Consider the following 19,450-nt stretch of genomic DNA (forward strand, 5'->3'; position numbering starts at 1 on the left):
TATGATACAAGGTATAGGGTATAGACTCAGTAGTAGTATTGCTATTGCCCTTTGGGCATAATTCCAAATTGCTCTCCAGAAAGGTTGGATGAGTTCACAACTCTGCCAACAATGTATTAGGGGGTCCCAGATTTCCCACATCCCTTCCAACATTGATCATTGTCTTTTCTGGTCATATTTGCCAGTCTAAGAGGTGTGAGATGGTACCTCAGAGATGCTTTAATTTGCATTTCTCTAATTAGTAATGATTTAGAGCAATTTTTTATATGACTGGATCATTTTGATTTCCTTATCTGTAAATTGCCTCTGCATATCCTTTGACTATTTGTCAATTGGGGAATGGCTTGTTTTTTAATAATTTTGACTCAGTTCTCTATATATTTTAGAAATGAGTACTTTGTCAGAAATATTAGTTGTAAAAATTGTTTCCCAATTTACTACATTTCTTTTGATCTTGGTTATAGTGGTTTTGTCTATGCAAAAGCTTTTTAATTTAATGTAATCAAAGTCATCTAGTTGGTTTTTAATGATTTTTCTCTATCTCTTCCTTGGTCATAAACTGCTTCCCTTTCCATAAATATGACAGGTAAACTATTCCTTGATCTCCTAGTTTGCTTATAATATTGTCTTTTATGTCTAAATCCTGTATCCATTTTTTTTTTTAGATTTTTGCAAGGCAATGGGGTTAAGTGGCTTGCCCAAGGCCACATGGCTAGGCAATTATTAAGTGTCTGAAGTTGGATTTGAACCCAGGTACTCCTGACTCCAAGGCCAGTGCTCTATCCACTGCACCACCTAGCCACCCCCCTGTATCCATTTTGATCTTTTCTAGGTATAGGGTGTGAGGTGTTGGTCTAATCCAAGTTTCTGCCATACTAACATCCAATTTTCCCAACAGTTTTTATCCAAGAGAGAGTTTTTAAACCAGAAGCTGTACTCTTTGGGTTTATCAAACAGCAGATTATTATAATCATTTTCTGCTATCTCTTTTGTATCTAGTATATTCTACTGATCCATCACTCTGGTTTTTAGCCAATACCAGACAGTTTTGATGACTGATGCTTTATAATATAATTTTAGATCTGGTAGGGCTAAGACACCTTTTTTTGTACTTTTTTTCCATTAAATCCCTGGAAATTCTTGACTTTATTTCTCCATATGAATTTACTTAAATTTTTTTCTAATTCATTAAAGTAATTTTTTAGAATTTTTATTGGTAGGACACTAAATAAGTAGTTTAATTTTGGCAGAATTGTCATTTTTATTCTATTGGCTTGACCTATCCATGAGCAGTTGATATTTGCCCAGTTATTTAAATTTGATTTTATCTGTGAGAGAAGGGTTTTGTAATTGTTTTCATAGTTTCTGAGTCTACCTTGGGCAGACTCCCAAGTATTTTTATTTTATTTTATTTTATTTTATTTTATTTTATTTTTTTAGGTTTTTGCAAGGCAAACGGGGTTAAGTAGCTTGCCCAAGGCCACACAGCTAGGTAATTATTAAGTGTCTGAGACCGGATTTGAACCCAGGTACTCCTGACTCCAGGGCTGGTGCTTTATCCACTACACCACCTAGCTGTACCCGACTCCTAAGTATTTTATATTGTCTGAAGTTACTTTGCATTGGGATTTCTCTTTCTAGCCCTTTCTGCTGTATCTTGTTAGTCCTATATAGAAATGTTGAGGATTCATGAGTTTATTTTATATCCTGTGAACATGCTAAAGTTGCTAATTATTTCTAGTAGTTTTTTAGATGATTTCTTGGGATTCTCTAGGTATACCATCATGTTATCTGCAAAGAGTGAGTTTTGTCTCTTCTTTCCCAATTCTAATTCTAATTCCTTCAGTTTTTTTCTTCTCTTATTGCTGAAGCTAACATTTTTTTCAAAGATTTTATTTATTTTGAGCTTTACAATTTTTCCCCTAATCTTGCTGCCCTCCCCCTACCCCCCACAGAAGGCATTTTGCCAGTCTATGCATTGTTTCCATGGTATGCATTGATCCAAATTGAATGTGAGAGAGAAATCATATCCTTAAGGAAGAAAAATTAAGTGTAAGAGATAGCAAAATTACATAATAAGTTGTTTTTTTTTCTAAATTGAAGGTAATAGTCTTTGGTCTTTATTCAGACTCCACCATTCTTTCTTTGGATACAGATGGTATTCTCCATCGCAGATAGCCCCAAACTGTCCCTGTTTGTTGTGCTGATTAAGTCCATCAAGGACCCCCATGTTGCTGTTAGGGTGTGCATTGTTTTTCTGGTTCTGCTCATCTCACTAGCATCAGTTTATCCAAATCCTTCCAGGCTTCCCTGAATTCCCATCCCTCCTGGTTTCTAATAGAACAATAGTGTTCTATGACATACATATACCACAGTTTGCTAAGCTATTCCCCAATTGAAGGACATTTACTTGATTTCCAATTCTTTGCCACCACAAATAGGGCTGCTATGAATATTTTTGTACAAGTGATGTTTTTCCCCTTTTTCATAATCTCTTCAGCGTATAGACCCAGTAGTGGTATTGCTGGATCAAAGGGTATGCACATTTTTGTTGCCCTTTGGCTGTAATTCCAAATTGCTCTCCAGAAAGGTTGGATGAGTTCACAGCTCCACCAACAATGTATTAGTGGTCCCAGATTTCCCACATCCCTTCCAACGTTGATCATTGTCTTTTCCGGTCATATTGGCCTGTCTGAGAGGTATGAGGTGGTACCTCAGAGATGCTTTAATTTGCATTTCTCTATTTAGTAATGATTTAGAGCAATTTTTTTATATGACACTGGATCTCTTTGATTTCCCCCATCTGTAAATTGCCTTTGCATACCCTTTGACCATATGTCAATTGGGTAATGGCTTGTTTTTTTTCAAAATTTGATTCAGTTCTCTATATATTTTAGAAAAATGAGTCCTTTGTCAGAAATAATAGCTGTAATGATTGTTTCCCATTTTACTGCATTTCTTTTGATCTTGGTTACAGTGGTTTTTGTCTGTGTAAAAAAGCTTTTTAATGTAATGTAATCAAAATCATCTATTTTGTTTTTAGTGATGTTCTCCATCTCTTTCTTGGTCATAAACTGTGAAGTTAACATTTCTAATACAATATTGAAAAGTAATGGTGATAATGGGTATCCTTTTTTAACCCCTGATCTTTTTAGGGATGCCTCTAGTTTATTTATCTTTCTTTTAATAGTTGGGATTTGGAGCACTTTCTCTCTCCTATTAAGTGAGACTACTTTTCCTTTTTATTAGTGATCTGGAGCACTTTTTTCCTGCTATTTGTGAGTTGGAGTAGTTTTTTATATTACTACTGGTGAAACTGCTTGTTAATAGCCTTTCGGCATTTATTTATTTGGAATGCTTTTTTTTTTTTTTTTGAAACTTCTCAATTCTTGCATTTATTCCACAAGCAAAAATAAATTATACCACAAGGCTACAGCAATTTAACAAGAGTAAAGAAGAACCACAGGGAGGGAAATACTGCACAACAGTTCAGTCCAAAGTGCAAAACTTTCAATAAGAGCTGTTCTGTTCCCATGGTGGAATAAATACAGAATCTTCATTTCTGGAATATTTAAAGATCAGGCATATAACCTCTTTGAAACTATATGACAAAGTTACAGGTATTATGGATAGTTAACAGAATATAATTTCTATTAATACCATGCTGCAAGATGAAAAAATTCCCCAAATTAACAACTAATTAAATTCCCAGTGAAACCTGTGGTATCAGAAAGAACAGATTTTTGGCATCAGGATGTTAAAGGCCTTGCTATCACTGGTGCTGGCTTCAGTGAATCCCCTCCTCCCAGCACATCTGGTGACAGAAAAGCTTCCCTAACTTAGAATCTCTCTTGTGGGTTGGAAGGCACAACCAGAAATCTCTGGTGGCCTTATCAAAGTGAGTTGTGAATGAGCTAGCCTGCCAACCTCTGGAGAAATATGAGAGGTCAAATTAGAAGGGCATCATCACTTTTGCTTGAATAATAACTAACTTCAAAATGTTCTGATAACCCACTTCTTTTCAGAAACCAACCAACCAAAATGTTTCCTCATTGATCAGTCCTCTAATTCATTCTGAACAATATAAACTTATACAGGTCAAAAAAATCACTATTAGGAAAATAGACAATTCAAAGAGTTTTATGCCAAAACTCTTGTTAATAAATCAATATTATGAAATGCAGTTCATTTATTTTTGGGTTGTGAAGCCATGTAGAGAGCTATCAGGCAGTAGATGGTCCCTCCCAGAGTCAAAGCCATGGTGGTCCGATAGAGCATTTGGTCAGGTAGACCGTGTTTCAGGTGGACAGGTAGACCACCAGACTTCTGAAAAAATTTCTGCAGCTCTGGAACTTTGTTTTTCCCAGCATAATCATATGGAGCTATTTCTGAGGCAAATTTTGTTGGTGTGGCAAATATGATAGGTGGTGATTCTGAGGATGCCACAGGTTTTAAACCCTGAAGGCTGTAGGCAGATGAGGCCCAGGCCCCGGCCAGCTTCTGGGTGAAGCCGCTGAACTTGTAGTACATGTCTTCCGCGTGCCAGACCTCCGGAGCCGGCGGGGCCGCGGCACCGGGACCCGGAGAGCTGGAATGGTTTTTGTCACATATTTGATTTTATCCCTTAAATATATTTGGTTTCATACCTATATCAGAGGACTTTGCTGATGAGATCCCCCCCCCCCCCCCACCAAAATTTTTAAGAGATAATTGAACTGGGCTCTTTTGATTTTGCTTCTTAAGTGTGGGTTTCAGAATTCAGTGGCAAAATAGGAATAAAATTGTGACTCAAATTGAAAGGCAGCATAACATGGTGGATACAGTGCTAGTCAGAGTAGAAAGTGTCTTATTTGATCATGAGCAAGTTTCTAACCATTGAGCCTGAATTTTCTCATCTATAAAACAGATATAATAGTGATAGTATTTACTTCATATGACTGCGAAGCTTAAATAAGATATTGTATGCCAAGATTTTGTTATACTTTACCATATTATATGGATTCTGTGTCTTAAGATAATATAGTTAGAGGTGCTAAGGTTATAATAATAATAATAATAATAATGCATTATAATGATAAATAGATTATATCTTTATGTCTTCATATTATGAACTCTAACTTTACTAGAGAAAGGAGTTAGATGGTGAATGCAAATTAACAACCAAATAAAGAAAATGTTAAGATTTTAGATTTTTGTCTTTTCCTCATCTGTTCGCTTCCTTTCTTCCTTCTCCCCATGGACCCTGTTGCTTGTCATAGAAACACTAGGATTTTGTACAATGAAGGAAACATTGTTTTATATATTTTAAAATTCTGTTAATTTTTTTTAATGACAATTTTTTCAAGTTGTAGACTATGATATATATTCCTAAACAATCAAGGAATTATCCTTTCTTTTGTATCTTTGGAATTGTTTTGTCTAGTTAATATTTTTTTTTCCACATCTTTCTTTTCTTTTACAGGGAAGAAGATTTCTCAGTTTTCTATTCAGCTGGCATGTAAATTTCATTAAAATTATTCATGTGGCCATTAAAAAGCAATTGCAAAGTTTACAAAAGTATGTATTATAGGATGCTAATGTTATGCAGTTATTGCCTTAACTTTTTAAAGACATAAGCCAACTGAGTTTGCTTTCAAAATAACCATGAAAATGGCTCCCATAGTTTTTACTTATGCCAATAGAAATTAGTGACTAAGTTTTCAATATTACTCATTAGGATTACCCTTTATATTGTTTGTCAGAAGAAAATTCTATACATGAACTTGACAGAAATAATTTTATTAATTATATAACTTAATTATAAGAATATTTTGCTTAAGAGGGAGGTTAAAAAATGCACAGCTTGACCTTCACTTTGAAAAAAATCTCTTTAATATAGGTGTCCTTAATTTATTTGGGGATTATAGACCTCTTTGGAACTCTAGCGAAGTCTATGAATCTCTTCTCAGATTAATATTTTTAAAAAATTGGAGGAAATAGAGATAGATTTTTTTTTTTCACATCCAAGTTCATAGACTCCCTGGGACAGTAGATTGAGTCAATTAAGAATCCTTGCTTTACCTATAAACATTAGGAGTTACAAATGATACACGTGCTAAATTCTTCAGACATTTTTATGTAACTGTTCAGGGTTTGGTTAATAATGTAAGAATAATGGTATTTTAATATTGGATCATTCTGATGTCTTAATCAAGAAACCTTGTTCTTGTCTTCTCAACTCCCTTATCTTTAGATAGGACAGGACTCCTCCCTGAATTTTCAGTTTCTTCTTCAGAGGAAGGAGCTAGACATTTTTGAAGTGCTTCCTATATGCTAGACGCTGTGCTGTTTCTAGGAGTTGTCCTAGGAACTTTAAAAGTTTTTAATTTTTTTTTCTTGTTACAGCTTTTAAAAATTACTGCTGTTGTCATTTTACACTTCAGAAAACTGAGGCAGAGAAGGGAGTCATGTAGTGTCACAGACCTAGTACATGTTGGTGGTGGATCTGAACTCATGTTTTCCTGACTCAAGGCCCAGTGCTCTTTCCATTGTGCTGTCTAGCTGTGCCAGCTAAGTCACTTAATTTCTGCTTAGTAGCGTGTCTGGCACATGTTAGGAACTATTTAAATGCAAGTTAGTATTGTCATCTGTTTCAAAAATGTGCCTAAGCCTTTGGCAAGGGGAAAAGTGATTTAATATTTAAGGTATGATGTGGGTTTATAGTTTCTTATCCTGGTGGGTCTGAAGATATTGTCTTGGTTTATATTGTTTAGCCTAAAAAAGAAGAGAGGAGGGCAAGGTGCTCATTGTTATTTCTGTGATGTGAATTCCATTTATAGGTGAAGCATTTTGTCAATTAAATTGTAAACTTGACCCTAGTTTATAAAGAGGTCAGATTTTCTTTGATTATAAGATGTCCTTTGAGTTATAACTTTGAGTTATTACAGATCTTTTGGGGGGACAATAGTTATGTATGTATGTACATTATATGATATTTCAGCATTGACTCAATTTTATGAATTTTTTTAATGTATACAGATCTCTGATGGTTCATGTTGCTGAAATTTATTTCAGAGCTTGGAAGAAGGCTTCAGGGAAAATGTTGGAGGTATGACAAAATGTCTATATGTTCACATGTTTGGGCAGTAGGGAGGGAGCAGTTTTAACTTTTTTGATTTCCCTCTTCCTTCTTATTTCTTTGTCTTCCTTATTCCCCCTCAAAAAGAAAAGAAAAAAATCTATAGGCTTAGAATTGTAGAGAGGAGGGTCTGTTATTTTTCTTATGAAGGACTCACATTCTTGCATACACTTCTCTCCACCATTCATTAGTCAGGTGTCTGTTAATCACCACATGGTACTCTTACTCATTTTGCTAACACACCTGCGATTCCTCTTATTAGGTGCACTTATTTTTTTTGTCTACATTTTTTGAGAATTTTGAGAACCATTAAAAAATTCTCTTTGGATCTTTATTAAAACCACTTAAAATCTGCTTTTGAAATTAATGACTGCTATATATTAGAAACAGATCCTTGACTATTCTCACCAGAGAGCACAAGAGAAAAAAGCTTTCCATTTGAGATCATTGTAGGACTCCTACTACATGAAAATGACATTGCATTAGTGCCTTTTGATCTCAAGACTTTTTTTTTTCTTCTTGGGGAAAATGATGGTATTAACTGGAAATATTCTTTAAACCCTTAGGTAGTTGGTTAGCACAAGCTTCAGGAAGACCTTAGTTCAACTATAGCCTTCTATACTTCCTAGTGTGTCCATGCAGTCATGTCTAATTTGCTTTCCTCAACTATAAAGTGCAGATAATAATAACCCCTACTTCCCAGGGTGGTTGTGATGACCCAATGAGATATTTGTAAAAGCATTTAGTTCTTTATGGCTAGTACAGAGTAGATGCTGTGTACAATGTTTATTCCCTTTCTTATTTTCTTTCCTAAGCCTTTGATGTTGTAGACTTTCTTCCCAGTTCTGAGTTTGTTTTATATAAGGGCTCTCTTATTTAAAGTATTTAAAAACTTATTTTTGTTATTATCCTATTTTAAATGGTAGAATAGTTGTAGGTTAATCTTGAATTTCTTTTGGCAAAATTTTTGAACCAGGTTTCTTAATTTCATGAATATTAAAAAAAATGCAAAACCAAAACTCGTCAGTACGTGTCTTTTACAAATCATTTTCCTAAAGAGATTATACCAAATTTAGTCTTTTCATCACCCATTTCTATACTTGCTTTTTCTAGCATGTGAAACTTTTAACACTTATATCAGTAGTTTTTCCTTTGTAATTTAGATATACTCAAAAATAATCTTTGAGAAGAAACATTTGATTTTTATACTTGAGAAAGTTAAAAAAATAAAATCAATTCCTAATGTCTATTGAAGTTTATTTATAGTTATTAGTAGTCTGCAGTTTGTTTCTCATATCCAAGTTCTTGGTTCTACTCATCTTTCAGGAAAATATTTTAAAAGATGGGGCAGCTCCATGGCATAGTAGATCTTTGAATCAGGAAGACTCAAATTCTGACTAGATCTGTGACCTTGGGCAAGTCACTTTACCCTGTTTGCCTTAGTTTCTCATCTATAAAAGAGCTGGAGAAGGCCAGGTATGTTTGCCAAGAAAACTCCAAATGGGATCATGAAGAACTATATAAAACTTAAGCAACTTGACAACAGCACTTTTTGTTTTTGATTTTTCCTAGGCAATGGGGTTAAGTGACTTGCCCAAGGTCACACAACTAGGTAATTATTAAGTGTCTGAGTTCCTTTTTGAACTCAGATCCTCCTTACTCTAGGACTGGTGCTCTATCCACTGTGTCACCTAACTACCCCCCCACAACAACAGCACCTAAAAGATAGTTGAAAAGTTGGTTAGTTGCCTGATTATAAATTCTATGATCTTGTTAAGTACTTTATTCAGGCACCATTGGAATGGAGACTTTGATTTGCTTAAAGTGAGGAGGGCAGCTCTCTAAGACCTAGTTGGTTTTGCAGTCTACATTAAACTCAAGGCAATTGAGTTATTGACAGTTTTTGTTCTGTTTTGTAGCAGATTTAGGCATATCTTTCAGTTAGTGCTTTCTGTATTCTTAGAGAAGATTGATTCTGAATTTTTGACTTGGGTTGCTTTAGGAATTATTGGATTAGGAATGATGTTTGTGTGTCTCAAACCTCTTATACTAACTTTATCAATTATTATTGAATTATCTTCAGAAAATAAAAATTATAGTGGAATGTCCTCTGTCCTAAAGGAATTCAGAGCATATATTGAGTTGTAAGTTATCCATCTGTGGGTTTTCAAACATAACCTGTTTTTAAAATTTTTAACCTAATCTATATAATTTTAAACATAATCTTTTTTAACTAAGTATATGTTGAAAAAGTACTGTGCTGCTTAGAATTATTTCACTGTCTCTGATTTTTTGTATTTATTAATAAAATTCAGGTAATAGAAGAGAGTTGTATTCAGGATTTCATGTATCATGGAATTCATCTTCCAAGGAGTTCTCCAGTGCATTCTAAAGTACGAGAGGTAATAGAACCTATCATAACAATGTGATTAATTTTACAAACTACATTTTGATATAGAACATGTTTATTTTTCAGTTCCTTAGAATGTTTTTTTATATTCAAATTTAATAATTCTCCATGATTTTGAAAATGAAAACTATAACAGCTTTAATGTTTTTCATCTTCCTTACTGTCAAGTGGTGATTTACTTAAAAAGTATCTCTTTTTATAATCACTATTTCCTCCTTTGTCTATTGGATAGATTGAATGCACTTCCCTTTTGATGATATAAAGTGTAAAATATATTTTGAATAAACTCCAGTGTTATTATGGAACACAATCTATGAATAGTTAAAATTATCATCTGCTTATTACTACCACGTTTTCTTAGACCTGTCTTATAGTTAAAATTTTTAAAAATTCTTTTTTGTTACATTCTAAATATTTTAAATAGATTTAACATCTTAAGGATATTATAAATTTGTTTCCTTATTTTTATGTTAAAATCATTTTCATTGTTTATTCCTCCTATGGTAATACTAATCCACAAACTGTACAACTGCCAAAATTTTCTGGCAATTTTTCCTCATTTCCAGGCATATAGTTAATTGTTTTTTATCATTTAAAATTTTAAGCTTAGATGTCTTTTTACTTACTTAAAGCACTATTATTTTTTGAGTGCTACGTAATTGATCATAAAAAACTTGGCAGAACGTAGTTGAAAATCTGGTCCATTGTTATGTTTGGGCACATTATAGCAGACAACCCAGTCTACTGGCTTCCAATCTTAATGTTGGTTTTTGAATTGGTTGGTTTATGAATTGACAGAATAGATTAGCAGACACTGCTCATTTTTATACCTAGCATAATCAACTCATTCTCCTTAGCTTACAGAATAAAAATAGGACCTATAGTAATTTTATGCCTTATGAAAAGATTTGTTTAAATCTTAGGATATTGAGGCCTACATTTGAATTACATGAGGATAAATGAAGGCTGCAAAAAATTTAGTAAAATCACCAGGTTTTTCCATATTTTTTGTACCTTGATTTTATGTATTTAAATAGAAAATATGCCATAAAATTTCATTAAAAGAATAATTTTATAATAGCTTCAAATAAAGTCACAGAGTGGTCTTTTCATGAAATATATATATATATATATATATATATATATATATATATATATATATATATATGTATTTTTCACCTGTAAATAACATTTATTGCTTGATAGTTTTATAACCTTATATCACATCATTTGTTTCATGTAAGAAATTAAACTTCCAAGATAGCAGCTTGAAGGCAGGAATTTACGGAAACTCATTCCCCCCAAAACTCTAAAAGCCATCAAATTATCTAGCCAAAATGTAGAGGGGCAGAACCCACAGAAAGACTGAGTGATATAATTTCCCAGTCCAAGACAACTTAGAAGTTCCACAGGGAAAGGTCTGTTCCACCGGGAACCAGGGCTTGGAAAAATCCGCAGCACAGCCACCACCACAATGCAGCACAGTCAGGCTGGGTGCTTGGGTCCATGGCAGAGGGGATGGTTTCCAGACCTCTTGGCCCAGGGATCATCGGGTACAGTCAGAAGAGGTGGTGAGAGAACCCTGTTGCACCAGAGTGAGTGTGGAGCAGAGCAGCCCTGCAGTGAGAACCTGCAGTGGGAGTTGGCAGAGTCACCCAGCAGTCCCAGAGCTCTCAGCCCAAAGACAATAAGGAGATTGGGGGAGTATGCAGAGGTCTCTTTGCTCTCCCTAGGACAGCACTGAGTTGTTTGCCCACACTCAGATCCAGGTTGCAATCTAGGTCCCCACAGCACCACCATAGCCAAACAGGGACCTTCCTCACAGTTCCAGGGGCAGAGGGGAGGGCCTGAATGCATGCAAGAGAACAGTCAGAGCCTCTCATAAGACTTGGAGGAATTAAGGTCCCTGTGGGTTGTCCCCAAACCCCCCAAAGCCTTGGAAGTGTGGTAAATCATTCATAGGCTGAGGGAAATGAGCAAACAACAGAAAAGGAACAATTGAACCTTGAAGAATCAAAATACACACTCAGATGAGGACAAAATTGAAGTTTCTGTGTCCAAAACCTCGAAGAGAAATGGAAAATGGGCTTGGGCTATGAATGAGCTGAAAAACACACTTTGAAAAACAAGGGAGGTAGAGGAAAAATTGAGAGGAGAAATGAGAGTGATGCAGATAAATCATGAAAATCAAGTCAGCAACTTGGTGAAAGAAATACAAAAAAATACTGAAGAAAATAGCGTATTAAAAACTAGTTTGAGTCAAATGGAAAAAACAACGCAAAAGGCAAATGAAGAGAAGAATGCCTTAAAAAAGTGGAATTGACTAGCTGGAAAGAGATTAAAAAAGTGCTCTGAAGAAAATAACTCCTAATGCAGAATGAAACTAAAGAAAGCTGATGACTTTGCAAGAACTCAGGAAGAAATAAAACTATGCCAAAGAGAACAAAAATTTGAAGAAAATATCATTGGAAAAGCAAATGACCTTGAAAACAGTTCCAGTAGAGATAATTTTTTTCCTAGATTTTTTCAAGGCAATGCGTTAAGTGGCCACATGGCTAGGTAATTATCAAGTGTCTGAGGTCGGATTTGAACCCAGGTACTCCTGACTCCAAGGCCGGTGCTCTATCCACTGCACCACCTAGCTGCCCCTAGTAGAGGTAATTTAAATATTATTGGGCTGTCTGAAAGTCATGACCAGGAAAAGAGCCTAGACTTCATTTTTCAAGAAATAATACAGCAAAATTGCCCTGAGATCCTAGAAGCAGAGGGTAAAATAGGAATTGAGGGAATTCACCAATTACCTCCTGAAAGAGATCCCAAAAGAACTATTCCCAAGAATATTATAGTCAGGGATGGCTAGGTGGCGCAGTGGATAGAGCACCGGCCTTGGTGTCAGGAGTACCTGGGTTCAAATCCGACCTCAGACACTTGATAATTACCTAGCCGTGTGGCCTTGGGCAAGCCACTTAACCCCATTGATTTGAAAAATCTAAAAAAAAAAAAAGAATATTATAGTCAAACTCCAAAATTCCCAAGTCAAAGAGAAAATACTAGAAGCTGCCAAAAACAGGCAATTCAACTACCGTGGCTCTATAGTCAGGATTACACAGTATCTGACAGCGTCTATTGAGGGCTTGCAGGGCTTGAAATATGATATTTTGGAAGGTGAAAGATTTTGATTTTCTTTCTTTTTTTCTTTTCTTTTTTAATTTTTTTAGATTTTTCAAGGCAATGGGGTTAAGTGGCTTGCCCAAGGCCACACGGCTAGGTAATTATCAAGTGTCTGAGGTCGGATTTGAACCCAGGTACTCCTGACTCTAAGGCCGGTGCTCTATTCACTGTGCCACCTAGCCGCCCCAAGATCTTGATTTTCAACCAAGAACCAACTACCCTGCAAAACTGAACATCCTCTTTCAGGGGGAAAGATGGACTTTCAGTGAAACATGGAATTTTCAAACTTCCCTATTGAAACAACCAGAGCTGAACAGAAAGTTTGATCTCCAAATGCAAGACTTGGAGGAACCACAGAGTGGGGTGGGCGAGAAGGACTAATTATGAAGAACCTAATGATGTTGAACTGCTTGTATTCCTGCTTGGGAAGAAGATACTGATAACTCATATGAACTTTTTCATTTATAAGAAGCTGTTAGAAGGAGCATATAGGCACAGGAAGGAGCTGAATATAATGGCATAGTAAAAAGATGGAGTCAATGGATGATAAAGGAAAGTACTGGGAGGAAGATAAAAGAGGAATAAGAGACTGAGGTCTTTCACAAAAGAGTCAAGAGTAAGCTTTTACAGTGGAGTGGAATGGGGGAAAGGTGAAGGGAGATGAGTTAGTCTTCATTCTCATCAGAAATGGCTCAGAGAGGAAATAACATACACACTTAATAGGATATAGAAATCTATCTTAGCCTAGAGAAAAATGAGAGGAAAGGGTTGGGATAAGGGGGAACGGGGGAATGGAAGGGAGATGTAGGTAATAGAAGAGAGGGAACTCAGGGATAGGTACTGAGATACAACACACTTCTGGACAGGAACAGGGTGAAAAGAGAGAATGGAATAGATAAGAGTAGGGAGAAATAGAGTGGAGGGAAATACAGCTAGTAATAGCAACTGTGGGAAAAATATTGAAGCAACTTCTTTTGTGGCTATGATGGGAAAAGCAACCATCCCAGAGACAGAGCCACAGGTATCTGAACACAGACTGAAGTATACTTTTTTTTCCTTTCTCACTATTCTTGAGGTTTCTCATCTTTTTTTTTGGGGGGGGGGAGTTATGATTATTCTCACAACAAGATTATTGTAATAATATAAAATAAATGAAAGAAATGAAGCTTTCTCAGTGGTAGTATTAGCATCATTTAAACTCTACCTTCCACATTAAATAGGGATAATTCATTTGCTCAGGGATCTTGTTGGCATAACACTTAAGAGCAGCATCCCCTGCCCAGACCACCATCATCATTTGGGGAAGAAACTCCTGTGGAGAGGGGCCAGCCATCTCTACCAGCTGCCATCTCACTTCCATCTTTGGAGATGGACAAACCAACTTGCTGAAAAGCAGGGACTTGAAGGAAGTAGCATGTGCTGCTAGTAAAACCACCACCATCTCTTCTCAGATACCAGTGGAGCTAGCTTAGGAACCTTAGAACCTTTGGAATAGCACTGCTCCAACCCAGTGCCCAGAGACATTATTCTGGAAAGCAACTGCTGAAATGTACTCCTGTAATCCTCTGGAAGAGGCTAGAGTCATAACTTCTGAAGGCCCAGAAATGAAATTTCAAAGTTCTTATTACTATTAAATAGTCCAACTAGAAATTAATAAACTTTATTATTGGAAAATGGTATTAAATAAGAACCATTTTTATCTATTTTTCTGCTGTTCCCCCAAGACCATCTAACTTGGAACTGGAACTTTCACCTTGTATCATCTCATATCAGCTTCTTGAGAATAGATGTTTTCTTACTTTACTATTTATATATCCTAATCCTTTTTATATAATGCATTCTTAATAAACGTTGCATTCATTATTCATCTTTTGTACCTCATTCTCAGCAATGTTGTCTCTTAAATAATTATCTTGAGACATCATGGATAAAGGGTTAACCATTTGTTAAATTGTTTCTTAAAAACAAAGAAAAACAAGTAGAAAGGGTTTTCATTTGAAAGTAAGATGTTTTCCTATTGTTTTTGTTATGATTTGTTGCATACAGTGACTTCTTGCTACAATTTCTTAAGGGGGAATTGTTGGAAAGTTACTTTGAAAACACAAACCCCTGCCTTCTATGTTTGTAATGTGACATGCTCACATTATAGGGACTCTTTTTGTATTTTTCTTTTTTTAAATATAATCTTGTGTTTGAAGTCAGGCAAAAGGGCTTATTGGGCAAAATATGAAGAATTTAGGAAAAAAACTAGCAAGGAAGGCTAAAAGTACACAATGAAAGAAAAGAAAGAAGTAGGAGAAAGGGAAGAACAAGAATAAATTCTCTTTCACTTAACAAGTGCTGAGAAACAGAGTTGAGAGTGACAACTTGAAAGACGGAGTCAATTCTTGTTATTAGACATGAATCTTGAGGTCTAAGGTAAAGTTTTAGAATTTTAAGGCTGCTTAAAGACAGACTAGTCTAGCCCTATCATTTTATAGATATGGCAATCTAAGAACTGAAGTTGATCCATAGCTTTCCCAAAATCATACTGAATCGTAATTTTATATTATTTCTCTTATAGATAAATAGATGCAATGACTTTTTAATCCATTAACTTAGATTTGAGAAATTACTGAACATGATTTTCAAGAGAATCATAAAAATATACTATGGAGTTATAATATGCTAACCACCAGTTTCTGTTTTAGAGGATTCAGAGTTTTTTTCCCTGATTTTTTTTTTTGAAAAACCTTCCAAAATTTTTACTTTGTGATGCCAAACATATTTTTGCTTTTGACCATACAGGTGCTAAGTTATTTTCACCATCAAAAAAAATTTCGTCAAGGAGTAGAAGAAATGTTATATAAATTGTATAAACCTATCCTTTGGAGAGGATTAAAGGTAATCTACCTTTTTAAATTGTATGAATATGTTTTTAAATATGTAAATTGTACCTCTGAATTTAGGATACTTAAAATATATGAAAAGATTATTTTGATTAGGTGAATTTCTTTGAAATTTTGGTGAAAATAAAAACTATACAAGCTGGATTGCATGGTAAATTTCTAGAATGATTCTTTCCAGGTCTCTTTCCATGATCTCTCTCTCTCTCTCTCTCTCTCTCTCTCTCTCTCTCTCTCTCTCTCTCTCTCTCTCTGTCTTTCTCTCTTTTTAAAGTTTTTACAAGGCAAAGGGGTTAAGTGACTTGCCCAAGGTCACATAGCTAGGTAATTATTATGTGTCTGAGACTGTATTTGAACTCAGATCCTCCTGACTCCAGGGCCGGTGTTCCATCTACTGTACCACCTCCAAAATCTCTTAAGCCCCAATTCCTTATTAGCAACTTTTCTTGAACTGAATTTACTATATAGGAAACTCAATCAGTTCAAACCAAAATTCAGTATTCTCCCCCACCTTTCCCACCATTCCCCAGATTTGATCTTCTTTTGAACTTCCTTTTTAATTGTCAAAGTAGTTAACAAACTAGTATTAAATTCAGTTTTGTTGATGTCCTATTCATTATCTTCTATACTACACCACATTGGTACCCTTTGAGATAGTTGAACAAATTTTACTATGTTAAGTAGTCTTTCTCTGTACTCATTTTAAAGATGTGTTTTAAGCTCATTTTAATCTTCAAAGTTACTTACATTTAGTATTGTGTTTATTAGATTCATATTTTGTTTATTTTTTCACATCAGACTTGGGATTTCATTTGTCCTTAGCTATTTTGCCTTTCTAGTGGTGATATAGAAAGTGAATTCTAGTTTTTATTCTTTCTCTGTTTCTCTCTCCTTTGAAATATACTTTTATCAGTAAAAAAGAGAAAAATATCTAGTTTTTCACTCTGAATTGAAATATTTTAGCAGTTTTCCTTTTGATTATTTAATCATTGACCTTTTTCTTTATTGCCTAGGCCAGAAATTCTGAAGTTCGAGCAAATGCCGCATTGTTATTTGTTGAAGCATTTCCCATTAGAGATCCTAACCTTAATAATGTAGACATGGATAATGAAATTCAGAAGCAGTTTGAAGAACTCTATGTGAGTTGTATAAGCATTAATCATTCCCTCCTACAGCTTGGTCAGGCTGCTCCTGATAGTCTTCTTCAATGTGTCTCTTTCATTTCTGGGGTTTTGTTTTTATTCATGTTTTTCCCTATCCTTTCAAGTTTAGTTCAGCCCTCCTCTCCTCTGTGAAAGTCTTTCCCCAAAACTCAGACCCATTTCCTGAACTTCAGAAGTTTGTTTGTGCATGTTAACTTTTCCTCTACATTGTTAAGCCTCTCATTTAACTGATTAATGATTATTAGGGGTGCTGGGAATGCAGTTACAAAGAATAAAATAGTTTCTTCTTGAAAGGAGCTTGCACTCTTAATGGGGAAGGCATTGGAGACTTCTATCATGTGTGGAAGAAATATAAAATAAATAACTAGAAATATATACAGAGTAGTGAGACATAAAATAATTTGAGGGAAGGTCCTAGCACCATGTGGGATCAGGGAACACTTCTGGTACAAGATGCTGTTTGAGTTTTTTTCCTCAGTGAAGTGGAAGTTCTGTTAGTACAAGTGGGACTGGAGCCTCATCCTGTAGATGGTCCAGAGTGCAGGCATGTGATGGGCAGAGAGAGGAGGGTAGGAGATGACCAGGTGGACTGTAGTATAGGGGGTGAGGAAAAGTGGAAGATGTGTTAGGGCCAGGTTTAAGAGTTCAGTAATGGGCTTGATGTCCTACAGTAGAGAGGGAGCCCCTGGAAGTATGGAGTAGTGACATGGGCATGCTTACTTTTAAGGAATGTTTGGCAGCAAGCTGTAGTGTGGGCTGGAGTGGGTCATTTGGGAGTCTGTTGTGATAATTCAGGGGAAGTGATCAGTTCTGACAATCTAGATGACAAACCTGAATTAGGCTAGGAGCTACATGATGGAAAAAAAAACTGAATGTGAGAGATAGTAAAGCTGTAGACTGGTCATATCAAGTCAAGTCAGAAGGGTTTATTGAACACTTTTAATCCAGATCATTGTATTTAATACTAGGGATTCAGAAAAAGGGGCTCCATTTTTGCCTGTCTTGTATCTCTGGTGCTTAGCAAAGTGCTTGACATGGAGCGAGGACTTAACAAATTCTTATTAATAATGAAGAGAAGGTATTTCAATGATATGAAGATTTTAATGTCAATTTAAAGTTTCAGTTTCTTTTTTGTGGCTCAAAAAATAATAGTTTTTTAAGCAAATATTAACACATTTAGTAAAGGAAAAGTATGACAGTATACATTCAGTATGCATTAAACAGTTACTATGTCAGCCACCTTCCTAGAGACTGGGAAGTAAAAGGTTAAATGGTCCTAGTCTTCAAGTGACATATTTTATTTGTGGAAAACAATGTGTACACATATAAGAAAACATATATTATATGCCAAATAGTTTTCTCAGCAATGGCAGACTGCAATAGAATGGGGTTCTAGAGGGCACAATGGAAGGATAGATAAGAATGAGAGAGAGAGAGCTATCAGTGGGATGGAGCTAGTGTGAATGACCACTCAATAGTGAGAAGCTGGAGTCAGGCAAGGGAGCTCACTCCAATGTAGCCAATGACACCATGCATGGGATCCTGAATGGTGACTGAGAAGGAAGGGTTGGGAGATGGGAGACTGTAGAACAAATGGCCAGGTCCTGTACTTTCCTGATCACCAAGGCTGGGTTCAGTGGAATATGAATTTAGGCTGCGGTATTTACTTTCAGTTGGACCAGTTCTACCTCAGGCCTACTATAGTGTTGAATAGATTATCTTCCGAAGGGCAGAGTGAGGGACCTCTGGAGAGTGGGAACATCTGCCCTATCTTATTACAGTCAAAATAGGAATCTTTGATCTGGGGCCATGTTGGATATAGTGGGGTAAAGCATTTTTTGAGGTACTAAGTGCCTTATAAAAGTTATTTTTAATAATAAAACCTCTGTTTTCTTTTGTGACTATTTATAGAGTCTTTTAGAAGATCCATATCCATTGGTCCGATCAACAGGAATTCTTGGTGTTTGTAAAATTACTTCAAAATACTGGGAAATGATGCCTCCAATCATCCTTACTGACCTTCTAAAGAAAGTAATTGGAGACCTAGCTTTTGATTCAAGCTCAGCTGATGTACGCTGCTCTGTTTTTAAGGTAATATTTTTGAAAGCAAAGCTATCAATATTTAGTTAATTTAATTCTCCTTTCCCATGTATATTTTAATCAGGGCTATTTTACAATTCCAAATTAGGGATGGCTAGGTGGTGCAGTGGATAGCACTGGCCCTGGAGTCAGGAGTGCTTGAGTTCAAATCTGGCCTCAGATGCTTAATTACCTAGCTGTGTGGCCTTAGGTAAGTCACTTAACCCCATTGCCTTTGAAAAAAAAATTAAAAAAAAAAAATTTAAAAAAGCCCCTACAATTCCAAAATTAATAATGCCTCAGTATGGCAAAAGATCTATTTTTTTTTTATCATTGTGAGTATTCCTCTTAACCTTATAGATCATGCCTTAGAATTCATGACTTATAGTAATAAAAAAAAAACCAAGCACCTAGTAGCCAACTCATTCACAAAGAGGCTCTTTGAATTTAATTTTTTCTAAGATATCAGATATTTTCATTTGTGAACTTTTTCTATCTGAAAAATTAGACAATCCCTTCTAGGTTTAAATTTATGACCCTCTGATTTTTAATCCCTTGTTTAATGGAATATTTCTAATCTCTAGGATATTGGGCATAATCTTTAAAAACCACATTTATAGGGGCA

At 35.4% G+C, this 19,450-nt stretch overlaps 1 protein-coding gene and 1 pseudogene across 4 annotated transcripts in view; one reads left to right on the forward strand and one right to left on the reverse strand.

Moving 5' to 3' along the window:
• The window catches only part of NCAPG2 (non-SMC condensin II complex subunit G2), a 101,730-nt gene that overhangs the window by 19,971 nt on the left and 62,309 nt on the right, over positions 1-19,450 (forward strand). For all 4 annotated transcript variants that reach the window (XR_012470025.1, XM_074193249.1, XM_074193250.1 and 1 more), the window contains 6 exons: positions 5,462-5,556; positions 7,018-7,087; positions 9,433-9,519; positions 15,486-15,581; positions 16,597-16,722; positions 18,658-18,837. Coding sequence is in view for 3 of the 4 variants with exons in the window: in XM_074193249.1 (XP_074049350.1) it covers positions 5,462-5,556; positions 7,018-7,087; positions 9,433-9,519; positions 15,486-15,581; positions 16,597-16,722; positions 18,658-18,837 (654 nt within the window). In the remaining variant the exon portion in view is untranslated. The remainder of the gene's footprint in view (positions 1-5,461; positions 5,557-7,017; positions 7,088-9,432; positions 9,520-15,485; positions 15,582-16,596; positions 16,723-18,657; positions 18,838-19,450) is intronic.
• On the reverse strand, positions 4,182-4,530 carry LOC141492674 (cytochrome c oxidase subunit 7A2-like, mitochondrial pseudogene; annotated as a pseudogene).

This window comes from Macrotis lagotis, chromosome 7 (assembly GCF_037893015.1).
Source record: "Macrotis lagotis isolate mMagLag1 chromosome 7, bilby.v1.9.chrom.fasta, whole genome shotgun sequence".
In the NCBI taxonomy this organism is placed as follows: Eukaryota; Metazoa; Chordata; class Mammalia; order Peramelemorphia; family Peramelidae; genus Macrotis; species Macrotis lagotis.